Here is a 19,082-nt window from a genome sequence, read left to right as displayed (position 1 = left end):
TATCTGTATTAAGCCTTATCCTGCTCTGCTGGCTCCTTTGTGTTTTTCGATCCCCTTCTTTGAATCTTTCCCCCCCTCTCTTAATCTCTTTCCTCTCCTCCCTCGCTCTCTCACGTTCTCTCTCTCTCTCTCTCTCTCTTTCCCTCCTTTGTGTGTGTCTCTTTTGTCTCTCTCTCTCCATCTCTGTCTTTATCTCGCTCTCTCAGATGGGTTCTATCGAGGAGATAAGCTGATCAACCTGAAGCTGATAGCTGACGAAGCACTGCAGAAATGCAGAGACAAGTAAGCTGTCTGTCTGCACACACACACACACACACACATGCACACACACACACACACACACACACACAGACACACACACACACACCATGTACTACAGATTTACAGGGTCAGTTGTTTTTCAGAGATGTATAATCCTCAACATTTTCATTCAGATAAATTGCTGTATTGCTATTCTCCATCACCAGTTGCTATAACACATCATTGATTTTAGTCTATATCCAGTTCATAAAACTTCTCCATTTACTGAGCTAAACACTGGTTTAACTCTCTCCTGGGGGAAAAAATCCTCTGGCAAAGTGATGCATTTTGCAGCTTTCCAGTTTGTTTGGAATAAACAGAAGAAGAAGAACTGGGTAGTTTGCATGAGCTGTGATTAGCAGACAAAGAAAAGAGAAACTCAAACTCCATCAGCAGAAAAGCCCCAAGTCCCGCCCACACCGTGTGATTGACAGGTGATCTCTGGAAAGTGCAGTGCAGAAAACAGCACAGTGGTGATCGCTGATAGGCAAGGATGGAGAAGAAATAAGACAAAACAAAGAAAGAAAGAAACAAATGAACACTTAAATAAACCTGAAAAGACTTCACAGAGAGGTTGGTGTGGGTAAAGCATGCAAGCCACAATATTTAGCACATTACCACTTTAATAATTTCTATTTTTGGGTTGAAAATATGCATTCCTGTCCTGTTCGGTCATACAAGAGCACCAGCCAACACTCTGAGCCGCTGCCTGGCTGCAGTAACACTGAGAAAAGCCAGCGGCTGTAATCCCACTGAGTGTAAACTTTTAATGAGGCCGGTGTAAAACTGTGTTAGGAAATGTTTTAGGTGATAATCAAGCCTCCAAACTGTGACCCGTCTTGCGTTTTATCTGAAATGGAAAGCTGTGTGTAATCCCGGGCTAGACCGGTGTCATAAATGTTATCAGGAACTTTGTTCATCATCTGTAAGCGACGAGCTGACAGTCAGATGATTTCCTTTTCACTCACCAGTGCTTACCAGGATTCTCAGAGCCGCCTCTCACCTCAGTTCATCTTCAATTCAGAGATGCCTTATTGGAGTGAAATACAACCGTACAAAGCAAAGAAAAAACAGTAATTGATCATAAACAGGTTCATTGTGACATTAACGAGGACAAATGGTTCAGTAAGCTTTTATCAGCGGTGAATCATTGTCGATTAATTCCTACATGAACCTGAATGGGGCTTTTAAACTGCAGAAATATCGTTATTTCCAATGGAAAGACGTGGACTCTGCCTGCTGCCCCGGCTGCGTGGATGGCTTTATTTTCCGTGCAGATCAAGCTGAAAAGGTTGTCGCAGTACGTTCCTGGGTCTCCCGCCTCAAGTTCTTTGCAAAAAATAAAAAAGCTTTCACTAAAGTCGCTCTACAGGTTAATACATTTGTGGTATTTTTTTTTTTTTTCTTATCAAGAAGATTCTTGTTTGGGGAAACGTCAAAATTAACACATATTATTTTGAATCAGGGTAGATATGCTTTTCTGTTGTTAAAACAATTCCTCTCGCACTCCTTTCCTGTCACTGTTCTGTCTTGATTTATTTCTGTTTTCATTCTTGCTCTCCCTCCTCTCTCTGTCTCTCTCTCCCTCTCCCTCTCCCTCTCTCTCTCCCTCTCTCTCTCCAGGGGTTTCCCACTACAGAGGTGTATCATGCTGAAACACTTGTCTAAAGAAGCAGAAGAGACTCCTTTGGGCTCCCAGTCGCCTCCAGCCAAACGCGCCTGTCCTGATCTGCAGGTAAATGACAGACGGGGCCGTTCCAGGCTGAGCCACACCGTTCACTGTGCTAAACCACCTGCTTTAGAGGAAATAATGCACACATACAAAAATAAATAAATAAATAAATAGAATGGACACCAGGCGCTATCTGACCAGGCCACATCAGATTAGACTAGATTAAACACCTTGGGGGTTCCTCGACCCCTGCCATAATATAGTTAAATAGTAAAACTGTGCCAGGCCTGTCAGAGCGTCACTTCGTAAAATTTACTGTTCAGAAGGAAGTGGACCAACGGCCTGGTCCTGATTCACAGGAAAGACAAACAGTGATAGACTAAAGCGGAATAAACTCAACTTGAATTTACTGAAGTCAGACCAAATCATGTTTAGAAAAGTGTTTCTCAACCTTTTTGGTTTGTGACGCCTCAAAGAACAGCAGCGCCCACCCGTGACGCCCTGTCACCGGCTGCAGAGCGGTGACCAGTCCGTGTGAGGAATAATCACCTGTTCAGGTTGGATCATTTGTGAATTACTAGAGGAAGCATCCTGTTTTGAAATGACTCAGTATTTCATAAGAACACAAAAAAAGAGTAAAATCTGAAAAAATTATCATTTTACATTCCAAGAATATTTTTTTCTCCCCCCTACGTCTTAATTATCCTCCCTCCACCGGGGTTGAGAAACATTGCATTGGACTACATGAGATAAGCCAAACAGACTTGGCTGTGCTATGGCACCATATTTAGCCCAGACAATGTAAAACTTTACTATAAATCAATTTGCACTAATCTAAGAGGAAGTGACTCCTTTAGGTTTTCCCATCATCCCCAAACAGCCTCCCTGACTTAGAATCACAATCAGAAACACTTTATTGATCCCTGAGGGGAAATTGGGTCAGCTCCAGAGAGAAAAACATATATGAGCATAAGTGAAATGATACGAAATAGAATGGGGAAAATCTGAAATATAAAAATACGTGCTTTGGAAATTTCTAAACAAATAAGTGCATTATGTAAAAATATGTGCATTAATGCTACAGTAGCATTGCAACAATATATACAGAAGTAAGAAATTGAGAATATGTAAAAGTATAGCTATACATACCAGGGTATTGCAGTATTTAGTTATTGTACACTTTTACAGCAGAAACAGTCCAGAGCAGACGATGGCAGAAACCAGTTTCACCATTCTGGACCAATCAGAAATCAGAAATACTTTGATTAAAATTGTAAATCTGAACTTGTAAACCTCTTTGAGACTGTGAACCCAGGCGAGGAGAAACCATTTAGGAGGTTCTGCTCTGATCCAAAAATTGAAGGTGCACTACGTAAAACTGAGGTTTGAATGTTTAGATTTGATTGATGAGAAATGTGGAATAAGCACAAGCCGATGCAGAGAACTCGGCCGTCACGTTTTGTGCTTATTCCATGTTTTATTGCCAGTGGAGCGCAAGGGTCCTCACTTCAGTCGAACCTCGTTCATCTTTCACATAAAGTGTTTGGTATCCCTTTAAATGAAGTGAACTTATTTTTAAAATTCAGTTTGTTCACCATAAACACATCGTTGCTTTGCCTCTCCCTCCAGGTGTTGTCTGTCAGGTAAAACACAGCAGAAATGGAATTATTTCCAGTTCTGGACTGAAAATACCAAGGCAATTGGGGGGAAAAAATCAATTAAATTGTGGTTAAAGGGGGTTTTAAGCTCCGTTTCAAAAGAAATGTAGGTGCAACAAAATGGGTTGATTTTTCTGAACCACCTGTAGGCCTGGTGGTCAGTCAGCTTTTTATAAAATGTGCAGTTTACTGGATATAAAACGTCTCTTTGAGCATTTTTAATTTGCAGTCTGGCTGTCATGTCAGGCTAGAACGAGGCTGTATCAGTTAGTTTGTGAAACGGCCTCCTCAGTGTCTTTTAGTTTTCTGCGTGGTCGCTCCTCTACAAAACTCCCAAAACCTTTCTCTCAATGTCATGGTGGTGGATGGCATTGGTGGACCCTGCTCCTTTTTATCTTTTGCGTTCTTTATTTTGGGGTTTTTGAAGTAACCATTCTCCCTCATTAACGCCTCCCTCCTCCTCCTCCTCCTCCTTCCTCCTCCATCCAACTCCAGCAGGAGAAACAGACAGGGAGAGTAAAGAAAACGCGTCCTGTTCCCCAGGTATTTTCACACACTCCTCCCCCACCAAACCCCCATAACATCTTTTTGTTTTGTTTTGTTTTGTTTTGTTATTATCTTATTGAAGGGGAAATTCGCCCAGAAGCAGAATTTGCGTATCGAAGCTGTCGGGTAAAAACAGCAGTGCAGTGTTGTAGCTTTGTTTTTCTGTATCGAATCGAAATCCTGTGCTGTTTCATGACCTGAAGGCCCCTGAAACCTCCTCAAAATGACCGTATATTTAAAAATAATAATAATTACATCAACTGTTTTTACCCCTCAGCAACAATTGGTTATTCCTTTTGATGTGTGACAGTGCAGTCTCGATTTGAGAACCTGGAAAACGTCTCCAGCTGTGAGTTGATTTGGTCATTTTTAAGGACATGGACATACTTTGTGCTCCATATGTTTTTTACAGTTAAATTCAAATAATCTAGTATTCAATCAGCAGTGATGGGTGCAATTAATTTTTTTTTCCCAAAACAATTAAAAATTTTAGAAAATTTTAGAAAATTTTAGAGAATTTATCACTTACCCAAGTGAAGATTCAGACTAACTAGTTGACTAATTTACAGTTTTTTTTTTTTACTACAACAAAACATTTAAAAGCAAAAAAGCATGTGATATTGTGAAAGATGTAAAGCTGAAGCTGTGGGAAACGAGTTATTCCTGTTCCCAAACGTGAACCGGACTGTCTCATGGGAATAACGTGTGAATTCTCTCTCAGGGTGGAATTTTGATTAACTCCGGCCTCTCTCTCTCTTTGCTCCTCTTGTGTGTCTTTTGTTAACACACACTCTGTGTCGTGTGCTCGTGTTTTCTACACACTTCTTCTTCTTCTTCTTCTTGGTGGAGCTGAGCATCTTTAGTCGTGTTTGTTTTTCACCTGCCGGGTGTTACGTGCACTGTAACATGTAACACGGCCGACTGTGAGCTGCTGTGTTTCTGTCACTAACGTGTCTGTTCAGTTCCCTACACACACACACACACACACACACACACACACACACAGAGTTAGCAGGAGGAATCAGGGTTCGATTATCTTTGGCTAGCTAGGATTCGATCCCTCACATGCATGAACTGAAATGAGTTTTAGTTTTTTTGATCCTCAAGGATAACTTACCGTGGAGGCATGGCTCGACTACTTTTTTTTTTTTTTTTTAAGATTATTTTTAATTAATTTTATTTTTTATAGGTACATAATTTATGTCTATTTTCACATTTTTGACTCTTTGTGATAAAACTGTCCCACTCTTGTTTGACCTCTGAATCTCATCTCTCTTTATAGATTAAGTTTTAGTTGAAAATATTTAAATTCATGGTTTATAAAAAGCCTTTAATTTCTCAGAGTCATTTGCCAAGATGCAGGAAACTGACCCCTGATTCTTGCTTTCCTTGTCAACTTGTTTTTAAAGAGTCTATCTCAGGGACCAGAGGTGGAGCTGTGTGTTGTTTTTATTTTTTAATCAGTAGTCAGATTACCTGTCCGAATCTCTGTGTCCTGCCAGCATAGCGTCTTATCTAGCAGACGTAATGTGATCTTATCTGGCTGAAACTCCATGGAATGATCTCCTGATCACCAGGTGATGTCAGTGTGACACACACACCGAGCCGTCTCATTTCTTTTTTCTTTTTCTTTTTTTTTTATTTGTCTCTGCACCGATATTGAGCCATTTGCCTTTTCTGCTGCACCGTTGGGTAGTTCAGTTCACAAATGGTGCAACTGAAAGCCGAGACTAATAGTTTTTTTTCACCCACCGACTGTAATTTTTAAGTTTCTGGTATTGCAAAACACATTTTGGTAATAAGTTAAAACCCTGCCAGGTGAATATTACAGCATCTTAATAGTGACTTTCATTGGCCAGCTCTGTGCTCAGTGCTCTTTAGCGTTGTTGAAGATGTATTTCTGTGTGAATGATGGCGAGTGGAGATCAGACCTGGGTTGAGTTACTGGTTGAAAACAGCTCATTTTGCTTTTTTTTTCTGGGATGGATTGACGTTTTCTGGCACATGAATATCAATTAGACTGGATCAGAACACCCAGACTCCTCATCTGCTGTCCCATGCCAAATAAAAAAAATTAAATGGAAAGATGATGTAGGGCCATGTCTCAATATCTATATTCACCTGTCTCTCCGCCCTGCTGTCACTTTTTTCTTTCTTTGCTTCTCTATCTGTATCTGCCGATGGGTGACAAATTAAAGTTAAACCCAACACACAGTGTGTTTGTGAGGTGTTCAGCTGCCAGAACAGCTTCAGAGCTCCTTGGCAGAGAGAGGTATTAGGGAATTTAGGCAGGACGGTTTTCAGGACGGCTCCGCTAGGCGGAAGTGCGGCTGCTATGACGCAATCGCCGTAGCAGCCAAAATCGTTAAGCAAACAGCCGTCGGCAACGGGTACCCACCCCTTTCACTGAACTCTTGGTTCCCATGGTGACGTCTATGCACGCTCTCACCTGTTCGCGGCGTTGTGTGGCTACGTCGAAGTGTGCTTTGAGCCGTAGTAGAATGGACTGCTGCGGCAGGCAGGTTTATATGTCGAGCGCCGATCCGTTTCCGGTTACCGTAGCGGACTGCCGTAGCGGCCCATGCTTAAATTCCCTATTATCGCAGGGCTGCAGCGCACAGATCCCTCGTTACAATGTTCAATGTTCAATGTTCATTTGAGTCATGTAAAGACCTGGAGAGATGTGGGTTAAAAAAAAAAAAAAGAAGTAGGTGATCAGATGAGTTGTCCTTCACATATTCTCACATATTCCTCCGACAGTGAGCGGGTCGCTGCCTCGGTTACACTGTGGCGGGCGTTTTCCACTTTTCCCGTAGAGCAGGCAATTCATGTCCAAGCCATCATATCTAACTTTTCTTGTGATTTGTACGTCAACATGACGTAATGTTCAGGGATATTATGTGTGTAGGTGTGTGAATGTAACTATGAAGCGTAATAAGGTGCAGTTCTAAGTATAAGAATTATAAAAACACCAAAAGAAGGAATACGTTTTGGAAGAAGAGCGCTCCAGAGGGTGTTGAGCGCCTCACTAAGACACTTTATGTTGCTTTTTCTTCAAATTTGTCACCTGTCTGTATGTCTACCTGCATCTCTACTCATTTGTCTATATATTGCTCTCTTTCTATTGCTCTCTCTCTCTATACACCAGTCCAAGGATTTTCAGGCATTTCTAAAGGAGATTTACATTTTCCCTGTATTTTCCCCATCCTCCATCCCTTTGATAAGTATTTAATTTTTTTTGTGTTGATCTCTTTGTGCATCAAGTAGTAACTGACCCGGTTCTGATTGACCCGCACATGGAATAAGTTACAACACCGACCCCGTTTGTAACTTTTCTAACTGCGTATTATTCACCCTCACTCAGACTGCAATGCTTCTAGAGCCACTCTTTTTCACCTCTTTGTTTTGCTCTCTTCTAGCTAGTGTGAGAGGCATGATTTTTTTGGTTTGTTTGTTTTGTTTTTGTCAGACTAACCCCTCTCTCTCTCTCTCTCTCTTCTTTTTTTTTTTTTTTGCTTTGTGTTTTAGAACGTAGAGATGTTTGTTTGTCGTTTCTAAATGCCTCCTGTAGTGCCGCAAAGTTACGATGTTGCCTCTCGTTCTGTTATCGGTGATTTTATTGTAACTTTGGTCGTCATTTTGTGTGTTGTGTGTGTGTGTTTGTCGTGTTGTGTGTATGCATAAATTTGTCTGTATGTGCGTGGCTGTACTTTTGTGTGTGTGTGTGTGTGTGTCCTCCTCCCTCTGTGTATTTGTCTGTTCATGTGTGTGCCTGCGTGTCTCCGTTTGTGTGCGTGCGTGTGTGTGTTTGTGTGTGTGTGTGTGTGTGTGGGTGTGTGTGTTGCAGGTCCCATGGAACCCGGAGGTCGACTTGTGTTGGTTCACTCTGTTGTGTGGCGTGTCGGACGAGTGTGAGCCGGAGTGGTGCGACTCTGAAGACCCGCTCTTCATCCTGTACACCAGCGGCTCCACTGGCAAACCTAAGGTACACCACACACACACACACACACACACACACACACACACTAATTTGAAAATTACTATGCAAAGAAAAGAACTCTAGTGGACTAGTGAAATGTTTGAAAATGAACAAAGCGAGTGTTGTAACTTCGTTCATATCAGAGAGGAAAGACATGGAGACATCTATATATGATATTTAATGGGAAAAAAAACGGGGCAGGTACCAGTCTGACAGAAGTAAATCGATAAATTGGTCTTGACTTTGATGAAGCTGCAGATCCTTGTTGTTAAATGGTTTAGATTTCATGCTTGAACACTGTCAACTAGATTCAAAGCGGTGAGATCAAACCGTACTGTCCAAAATAATCTCACAAAAATGTGTTTGTATTGTAAAATTGTGAAGTAAATGATTGTGTAAAGTTGAACAATTCGAGGACCCCTGATTGTCCCTGGAGCTGAATCACTGGGGGTTAGATGAGTGTCTGTGGGTTATTAAAGGTCAACTTGGGGGTCCAAATCATGAAAAAGCATCCTCTATCTGTCTCTCTCGTCTGTCTGATTCATTCTTTAAATCTCTCTCTCTCTCCTCTCTCCTTCAGGGCGTTCTTCACACGGTCGGCGGCTACATGCTGTACGCCGCCACCACCTTCAAGCTGGTGTTTGACTACCAGCCTGACGACGTGTACTGGTGCACGGCAGACATCGGCTGGATCACGGGCCACTCCTACATCACCTACGGCCCGCTGGCCAACGGCGCCACCAGCGTCCTGGTGAGCGGTGGAACTGGCGTCTTTACGCTTATAAACATCTAATTAACATGAGTTATCTGGCTGGCTGGCGCTAAAGAGGAAGCATTAATCAACAGTCAACAAAAAAAATATGCTTCAGAGCTTACTGCAGATCTCAGCAATAGATACAGCGGTTGTTGTCACAAGGGTCACAAGAGACCCTTCAGTGCTTTGAGCCACATATTCAAATCTCCTCTTTAGCCCCATCTATTCTATAATTTCATGTAAATAACTTCAAGAAAAGTTAAAAACCCATTGATAGGTAGTGTACAGGGGTTTGCAACACACTGCAGTCATTTTCTTAGTGATTGTTAAACCCAAAAGCACAGTACGGCTCTGATTTTTAAAGATCCGGAGCGAAGTGATGTCATTTGAAGCGTTTATATCCTGTAGTCTTTCGCATAAAGTTTGTAGAGCACTTTGAGTGGCTGTCATCAACTTGTCTCCTGTTTTTGGAGTTGCCAGGCAGAACAGCTGTTCATGTGATTCAGTCATAGCGGTAGGGAAATGAGAAGAAGGTGTGGAAATGTGACATCCAAGGTGAGCTTGAAGAAAACTTAAGCTGAGGCCAGTTTTTCTCAGCCTACAAATTTGGTTGGATTCTCCTGGTTGCTCAGCTCTCTGGGGAGCAAAGTAACCGCTGTTGACTGGGTGATGGTGTTTGTATTTTGGAAGAACGGGGTAAGTTGAGGCCACGGGGCCAATGCATCATGTAAATAATACATGATGCAGTTTCATGCCCGGTAACAAATACTAGGTAAATTTTCTGGGTTTACCTGTCATCGGCTGATGGACCCAGACAAACTGCAGGGACAGACTATGAAATGTTAAAAAAAAAAAAAACCCAAAAAAACCTGAGTTGAGTTAGGGATGGCGAAAATGGAAAATTTTCTTGGTCGACCACCGGGCCTCATTAATCGGTTTATTTCGGTTAACCGAGAATATTATTTTACTGTCTGTAAACCATAAAAGAATAACCGCAACAAATAGAAGCCAGCAGCGCTAGCACCGGCGCCATTGTCTTGTCCCGGACGCATACCACTACGTCCACGACACACATAAGCTTGGCTCGTTTCTCCCGTAGATATCTATAACATCTATAATATAATTATAATATACTATAATATAATTATTATCGATATCTATGGTTTCTCCGGTCTGTCTCTGCCGAGCTGAGCTCTGTTCGTAATGATGTCATCGAAACCCGGCAGAGCGTCCCGTCGCCATGTTTACCGTATTAAACTGTATGTAAGCGCAAGAGCAACTTCTCCGCCTTCAGGAACAGTTGGAATTTTTAGATCGATAAAACCTTACGGTAGTTACGGTATTTACAATCTGACATGCGCATTTGTGTCGGCGACGACACGTTCGGACTAGACACTAGAGTGCCTGTAGAGAGAGTGTGGCGACAACTCCGTTCACTCCAACGGTTTAGTTTTTTCACAGCAATGGCGGCGTAAGGAGACCCTCTCTCTACAGGCACTCTAGTTCGGGCTTAAAGGGTTTTTAACCGACAAGATTATTCGGTTAAAGTTCAAACGGTCAACAACCGGTCAAACGGCCACCGGTTAGCATCCCTAAGTTGAGTTTGCTCCATTTTTATTCTTTGCTCTTGTCTTTTTTTTTTTTTTTTTTTTTTTTTAATTTTAATTTTTAATTTTTTTTTCTTTATTTTCTTTATTTTTTTTTCATCTTTTTTATTTTATTTAATCTGTAATCTGTGGATACTGCTGAAAAACTGTGAATTTCCTGCGGGATGAATAAAGTATCTATCTATCTATCTATCTAAAGCTACTCAGTTTTAGTCTCTGCACTGGACTTTACATTGAGGTGGAGAATTTGAGTCACTGAGGCGGGTGAACGTTCATAACGCCACCTCACGCCGCCACAACAGGAGATTAGCTGCCATCCTATGAACCGTCCACAGTTCACAAAACCCTCCCACTTTTTATCGTGTCAGTGTCTGACTTTTACAACAGTACCCTGAGCTGTCCTGGACTCGTGCTGTTGAGTCACCAAAGGTTATCAAGACAGTATTTCTTAGACATGCACCAGGAACATGACTGCTTGGCAAAGATGTTATGAAATTGCACTTGGGAATAGCTGAGCGACAGTCCGAGCAACGGGGGGCAGGGGGGTTGTTTGCTAATTATCAGATAATTTCCTTGTTTTTTAGGCAATTTAAGTCGGAATATATAATGGTTTCAGCAGGTTAAATGGGAAAGAAGTTTCTGCTGTCGTGGCCAGTCGTCATGTTAGTCACATCAGGACACATGATTGGGATATATACATTTTGAAATGAAAGAAATCAATAATAGCTCGTGTTATCCAGCCGCCGCTGGCCTGAACCACTTGAGTATCCCTGTAAGAGACTGTCGGTCCTCCTCTTCAAGAACAAGCAGAGCAGTCAGCAGCTGTATTTTGTCCATTATGATGCCGTGCTGCTTGTGCTCTTGGTGCATTTGGGGTTTGTACAAAATGACAAGGCCAGATCCAGCACGTCTAGAGGAAGCTGTGTGTCCGAGTCAGGATTTGCATCACCTCCCTCGCTGATGGCAGTGGTGTGAGCAAGGTCAGTGAAGTGCAGGCTCCTCCTTGTGGCAGGAGAGGGTAAAGCAGTGGCCACAGAAACTCAGCATTTAACTTGTCAGTAGTTTAGGTACGACCAGCCTGTGAGGTCTTGATGCGTTTGTATTCGTGAAATACAGTGAGAACCAACTAAAACGTGACAGGGTCAGGAAATCGAGCTGAAATCAGCTTCAGGGTTCGTACGGGTGCTTGAAAACCTTGAAAATGCGTGGATTTTAATGTTATGTTTTCAAGGTTTGAAAAATGCTTGAATTTTGGGTAACATGCTTGTAAATGCTTGAATGCTTGAAATTGTTACCATATTTCTGGTCTGACTAAATGGACCACTTATTAAATGGAGAGAAATAAAATAAGTCGGATTAAAAATGACGCCTTCACAGCTCACGCTCTGATGGGTTTCACAAGAGCTGGATTGATTGTCATGTTTCACGCCCCCAACAAGAGGGCAGTGCAGCAGCATGCGACCAACGTGCCGGGAGGTTGCAGTTTTAATGAACGTTGGCTGGGTAATGAAAAGTAGAAACAGTGGATAAAACATGGACCAAATCCACGTGTAGCATGCTGCAAAATATGAAAAAAGAAGCTTCAACTTTTCGCTATGGAAGAGTCAGCACTCTCGAGTCATGAAAAGTAAGTCACAGAGATGACTAGCCCTACATGTGTGATTTGTTGGCTAACGAGTGGTGTAGTCTACGTGATACGCAGGTATACTGCGTATACCCACTAGAAAAGGTCCCGCATTTCCGTATAACCACTTAAAAATGCGCAAAGATACGTATCAGTATGTTTTTTTGACATAACGTTCACTTTCCTGTTCATAAAGTCGCCTTCTCTGTGTTACGAAGCGGCTCTTTTTGACCATTTTTCGGGGGACACTACAGCTGGAGCTAACATTAACGTTTCAGAAAGGGAGTGTGTGTGTGTGTGTGTGTGTGTGTGTGTGTGTGTGTGTGTGTGTGTGTGTGTGTGTGTGTGTGTGTGTGTGTGTGTGGTGTGTGTGTGTGTGTGTGTGTGTGTGTGTGCGTATACCCACTAGAATAAACTAGACTACACCACTGTGGCTAACCATTAGCTGCATGCTAGACCTAAATGTAGTTCGCACTATGTGATGTGTCTGAATGGCAGTGTCAATTAGTGACAATTATTAAGGGCTAAGTTAAGAACAAAGCCTGCGTTTCTCAACAGTAAACTGCAGGAACTTCCCACAACTTAGAATTGAAGCACAGCTGATGTTAGCCCATAAGATGATAGACATAAGAGTAGACACCGCTTGGCTACTGGAGCGCAAGACGTATACCAAAGCAGCAAGCTCTCTCTCTCTCTCTCTCTCTCTCTCTCTCTCTCTCTCTCTCTCTATTTTTATGCTATCTATCTATGAACCATATTGATACAGTATATTAATAATATATATGAATTATATTGACATATTTATTATTATTATTATTATATAATATTCTTAGATGGTTTTCTTGTTCATTTAATGTAATCTATTTTTTTAATCTTATTTTACTTATGCAATTGTTATGTCAATTTTGAATTTTCCCTTAGGGGGATCTACCTATACCCTACATCTACTGTACAAGGAGAGGGCAGACTAAATACTTCTAGCTGTAGAAGCTGTTTTCTTTTTTCCCTCTGTTTTTTTTTTCTGTTTTTCTGATTTTTAATACTGCATACCTGTATTTCCTGTATGCAGTATTAAAAAAAAAACCAGAAGGATATATATATACCGGATTTCTCCTTTAATGGTACTGGAAAACCTGAAAAAATTGACCTTGAAAGTCCTTGAAAAGTGCTTGAATTTGACCATGAAAAAAGTGTACGAACCCTGCAGCTTCAAACCCAACCCTCCTTAACGCCCGGTTCACCTTGAGTTTCATATCTGCTGTTTGCTTTGCCTCCACCTTCCCACTCCCACTGATTCTGTCGATTTCTCCTGATGTGTTTTCCAGTTTGAGGGCCTGCCCACTTACCCCGACGTGAGCCGCATGTGGGAGATTGTGGACAAATATCACGTGAGCAAGTTCTACACGGCTCCCACCGCCATCCGACTGCTGATGAAGTACGGCAGCGAGCCGGTGCAGAAGTGAGTCTCTCCGTTCCCTCCCTTGCACTCAGAATGAATTAAGCCAGGTGTTGGTGTTTCCAGGTTTCAGTTCATAAAAACATGACATGCAATGAAATTAGTCGATACAGTGTGTAAACAGTGTCGCAGTCTCTGTCACTGTTTATTGCATCTTTTCTTTTCCTTAGCCAGGCGCTTTTCCCAGCTCAATCAAATGTAAAAGCGGAGGATATTTAAAGATGCTTTTTCTCTTCGTCTTTTCAAATTCAGTACATCATAATTCACTTAATGGAGCTGCTTTCCCTCTCTCTCTCTCTGCTCTCTTTCTTTCATTTTAATTTTTCTGTTTTCTCACCACTTTTTTTTTTCTTTCGTCCAGTAAATCTCGCTCTTTCTACTGCCCGGTTTTCTTGTTGCTTTTTCTTCACTTGTTTCCATTTAAATTTCTGAGAACAATAAATGACTGCATCTTGTTTGGGTTTTCAATTTCTGCAGCTCTAAATTCTTTGAGTTGCTTCTAAAAAAAAAAAAAAAAAAATCTGTCAGATGCAGCAGGTGTGGCTTTGTGTTAACATTTATGCAGATCTCCAGGCCTCCGAGCTGTTTTTGGTATTTTTTCTCAATTTCTTATTTCTGTATTTATTGTTATATTATTGTTAGATTAATGCACACATTTCTGCATAATGCACCTGCTTTCTTTTTTCTCTTTCTTTCTTTTTTTTTTTTTTACAATGTTCTATTGCACCTATTTTTTTTTATTTCTTTTTCTATTCCTTTTGAATTCACTGATGCCTATATATATTCTTCTCTTGAGAATTTGAGTAACTGCACCTGACCAAATTTTGCTCTTGGGTATGAATAAAGTATTTCTGATGCTTATTCTGATTTTATGGGCTTGAAAGGAAAGTTTAAGTAATTTTATATATATAGCTTCTTACCTTTTGGATAGTCTTTTTCTTTTTTAAACCTTGAGAATGTTTGCAGAGAATGTTATTTTTCACTCCATTAGAAATTAACTTTTCACTCATTAACAACTGATACATTTTCCTTCCCCCTCATCCTATCCTCTCTCTCTCTTTGTCTCTGTCTCTCTCTCTCTCTCCCTCTCTCCCTCTCTCTGTCTCTCTCTCTCCAGGTACAAGCGTCAGTCTCTGAAGGTGTTGGGTACCGTCGGCGAGCCCATCAACCCCGAGGCCTGGCAGTGGTACTACACCGTGGTGGGAGAGAAGAGATGTCCCATCGTCGACACGTTCTGGCAGACAGAAACTGTAAATTTTATTTTATCTGGTATTCTTTATTATCCACATTCACATTCACATCTGGCAGAGGCTTTCATCCAAAACGATGCACATATGAGATTTTTATACACCAACAAGCAAAGATCAATTCAGGAGAGAACGACGACATCAAGAGCCATAAAGCTCTGGTTCTGGTCCAGAGGACAGAGGAGAGGGGATGTATAGAGAGCATAAAGAGCATAGAGGAAGGAAGAAAGCTTAGAGGCATCATTTTTTTTGGGAGTGAGCAGGTGTTCCCTGAAGAGCCTTCTGTATTGTATGTGTTTTGGGCTGGTTGAAGACCAAAAGCACCACCGCGCTCTGGAGCATTAAAGTCTTAAACATCCAGCCACCTCAGGGGGCAAAATCAGGGAAATTCATTCCTTCCTGACTTACAGAAAGGACACATAGAGATTCCTCCATAGTCATTATTTATAAATCCCATCAGTCTCGTGGCTCTGCTGCCCCCTTGTGGTTAAATTGTTCATAATCTCACACAGGCTCAGGGAAGCTGGTTTAGTGTGTGTTGTGTTGTCGAGATGAGGAGTAATGCTTCTTCGCGGAGGGAAATCTGATGTTAGAGTGCATCTTATGGCAGCAGCAATAACGATGCACGGCTGTATATATGATATGTTTATTTTCAATCAGAATAGTCACAGTTACCATTTGATATAGATACACTATTTACAAGTATCAAAATAATTCAGAAGGTAAAAAATTATTTTTGTTTGCGCATATTCATGTTATACATACATGTTGACACATTTTAAAATGTATATATATATATATATATATATATATATATATATATATATATATATATATATATATATATATATATATATACACGTATTAAAAAAAGAAAAGCGTGTGTGTGATGTGAGCTTGTTTTAGTGTCTGGATGCTATGTGCAAAAGAAACACCTGGAAATGTTTTGGAAATTTATTTTTTTTTTAGTCAAGCTACCAGCTGAGAGGGCAGAACAGTTGAGATATTTTTATTTCCTCTAAATTGGCGATTTGGCAAATAAGTGTGGAAACCCTGTAAACATGACTGATTGTAATAGAAGCAATTAAAAGATGAATTGAAACCATAAACTTAACATTAAAAACAGTTTTAGCACGACATGGCAAACAGGAATATCAGGTCATCATACATTTTATTTATTTTATTTAATTATTTTCACTTGTCTGTTTTCTTGTCTCTCAGGGTGGCCATGTGTTGACTCCCCTGCCTGCCGCCACACCCATGAAGCCTGGATCTGCTGTGAGTACACACACACACACACACACACACACTCGGAGATGACACACAGAATTTCTTCAGGTGGTGTTTTCATCTGGAGTGTCTCCCTGCAGCTTGAATACACACTGAATGCTAAAGTCTGTCAGGCTTCAGTTGAAAACCCTCATTTTTCTTTTTTTTTTTTTTTTTTTTAGTATTACTAATTTAATTATTTTCAATCCGTGTATCATTCGTTCTTTCTATTTTCAATTGCCAATCAAAAATTAAAAAATGAAAAAGTGACTGGTTATTTTGTTATTTGTTTTTTAATCTAACACCAAAATCCAAAATATGCCTGGTTTTTCATAGTTCAATTTTAGGCTCGGATCAAAAATACGAAATGGAAAAACGGGAATCAGGACTGAATTTGATTTTATTATTTAATTGGTCCGGTTTACGTGACCCAGAAGTTTGGTAATGAGCGGTAGCTCACAGCAGATCACAGCAGCCAGGAGCATTCAGTCCCACCACCCTGATCACCGCCACCATGGATAGTTATTATGTGTTGTTTTGAGGACCAAAGCGTGTGGCTCTAAAAGAAGAGGACATGACAACCGAAAAAATCAGCTTTTTCACAGAAAAGGGCCGGGTTTCCCAGATCGGTTAAGAAGGTCTCCGGAGCTACTACCCATCATTGTTAAGAAGCTCAGCTGATTTTTTCGGTTGTCATGTCCTCTTCTTTTAGAGCCACAGGCGTTGGTCCTCGAAACAACACGTAATAACTATCCATGGTGGCGGTGAGCTACCGCTCATTACCAAACTTCTGGGTCACGTAAACCGGACCAATTAAATAATAAAATCAAATTCAGTCCTGATTGCCGTTTTTCCATTTCGTATTTTTGATCCGAGCCTAAAATTGAACTATGAAAAACCAGGCATATTTTGGATTAAAAAACAAATAACAAAATAACCAGTCAGTTTTTCATTTTTTAATTTTTGATTGGCAATTGAAAATAGAAAGAACGAATGATACACGGATTATTTTCAAACAGTGATCCTCCTCCATTCGTTTATCAAGATTTTTTTTTTTTAATTTGGGCATGTGAAGGATTTCCTAATGAATACATTTCAGACCACAGATCTTGAAAGATCTGTGATCTACTAACAATAATTTGTTAGTAGATTTAACTTCATACAGCTTTACATTTACAGACTTACTGTCCAAACTGTCCAAACTGAATTTCTCATCCTTTGACACTAAAATGAAACTAAATAAATCACCGTCAAGTGTGTTCTCAGACTGTTTAATATGACCATCTGACTCCCTCAGTCCTTTTAACTGACTGTTTTTAAAATTGTGTCGTTTTTATTAAATTCTCTGCTTGTTTTAATTTAGCTGATTTATTTTTTTCTCTGTAATATTGTTTATTTGATGTATTTTTCTCTCTTTTTACTACAAAGTGTCTTTGAGTACCAAGAAAAGCACTATACAAATAAAATATAGTGTTAAATATTTTTTCAACAAAACAGTGTGTCTCAGATGGTCTTTAAGTTTGCCAGTTGTATTCTGCAGAGGATGATTATTTAAAAAGAAGATGAACTTGATTGTATCTTCTAGTATTATCATTATTATAATTTGAATGCCATTATGGAAAAAAAAACACCTGCAACCTGTGATTTTTTTTTTTTCTTTCCCTCAGACGTTCCCGTTCTTTGGAGTGGTGCCGGCCATCCTGAACGAGTCGGGAGAGGAGCTGGAGGGGCCGAGCGAAGGATACCTGGTCAGGAGTTTGATCACCTGTACTTCATTTAAACAAGCAGAGTCAGAAATCAGCTGCTTTTCTCAGAAAATCTGAGAAAAAGAAGAAAACTCAGAATTTTAGAAGTTGTAAAATTTGTGGGAAAAAACTTGGATATTCTCTGAGATTAAAGTGCTGCATTTCTGAGAAAACTCACAACTTTTTGAGGAAAAAAGAAAATTATGAGATTATGACACAAATTCTGAGATTAAAGTCACAAATTAATGAGAAAAAAAACTTATGAAGGAACAAAAATTAAAAATAGTTTTTCTTATAAAATGGGATTTAGTAAGAAGGAAATCCTAGAAATATATATATATATATGTTGTTTTCAATGGAGTTTTTAGAAATGAAAAAGAAGAGCATCGATAAAGAACCAGTCAGAGCGGCGACATCGATGAAATCCTGAGTGTGTCACAGAGTTTTTGTCGCAGCAGCAGATGTTAATTTTATTTTATCACCAGAAAAAGAGGAAGAAGTTGTTCACCTCCATCTTCCTCCTCCTCTTTTGTGCGGCAGGTCTTCAAGCAGCCGTGGCCCGGCGTCATGAGGACCGTGTACGGGAACCACCAGCGGTTTGAGACCACCTACTTCAGGAAGTTCCCGGGGTACTACGTCACCGGAGACGGTAAGAGACCGGGCGAGGAAACATTTTCCAGCCGCTTCAACACGCATGAGAAAAACACACTACTGCCTTTAGAACAGACCTTAGTGCGTTTTTATTCTCATGCAGTGCAAGTTGAAAAAGAGTTCAATTCACGTTTTGTCACACTCTGAATATTCCCTCTGCCTAAAAATGAAATGAAATAAAAACTTGGTCAACAAGGAAAAGAATCAAGAAGAAATTAAACCAAATGAGGTCTGTTAAAAACACTTGAAGTTGTTTTAATGTGTGTGTTTTTTAGTTTCCTAAATTGTCTGATCTTGTTCGTTAAAAACCTTAAGGGATACGTCACCCATTATGCATCATTTTCGTATGACGCACTCACCATGTGCTGCCCTCCGTCCCCGATGAACGGCTCATAAAACTTGATTTGCCAGAGGTTGGAGGCAGCGCACGCAACATTTTACGTAATGAGTGAAATATCCCTTTAACAACAGAGCGGTGGATAGGCTCCACACATTTATACATTTTTAATTGTGTTGTTAAATAAAGGGGAGACTGCTCTGCCTTGTGTTCGCACAGTTAAACACGTTGACGTTA

At 40.5% G+C, this 19,082-nt stretch overlaps 1 protein-coding gene across 1 annotated transcript in view; it reads left to right on the top strand.

The window, feature by feature from the left end:
- The window catches only part of LOC115361831 (acetyl-coenzyme A synthetase, cytoplasmic-like), a 47,046-nt gene that overhangs the window by 22,950 nt on the left and 5,014 nt on the right, over positions 1–19,082 (top strand). Inside the window, exons 6-15 of the mRNA XM_030055494.1 lie at positions 207–282; positions 1,924–2,035; positions 4,126–4,173; positions 8,024–8,161; positions 8,736–8,906; positions 13,466–13,599; positions 14,714–14,846; positions 16,065–16,121; positions 17,780–17,860; positions 18,398–18,506. Coding sequence (XP_029911354.1) covers positions 207–282; positions 1,924–2,035; positions 4,126–4,173; positions 8,024–8,161; positions 8,736–8,906; positions 13,466–13,599; positions 14,714–14,846; positions 16,065–16,121; positions 17,780–17,860; positions 18,398–18,506 — 1,059 coding nt within the window. The remainder of the gene's footprint in view (positions 1–206; positions 283–1,923; positions 2,036–4,125; positions 4,174–8,023; positions 8,162–8,735; positions 8,907–13,465; positions 13,600–14,713; positions 14,847–16,064; positions 16,122–17,779; positions 17,861–18,397; positions 18,507–19,082) is intronic.

This window comes from Myripristis murdjan, chromosome 7 (genome assembly GCF_902150065.1).
Source record: "Myripristis murdjan chromosome 7, fMyrMur1.1, whole genome shotgun sequence".
Lineage (NCBI taxonomy): Eukaryota > Metazoa > Chordata > Actinopteri > Holocentriformes > Holocentridae > Myripristis > Myripristis murdjan.
The sequence above is the reverse complement of the archived record's forward strand: the minus strand, read 5'-3'. Positions and strand labels throughout refer to the sequence as shown.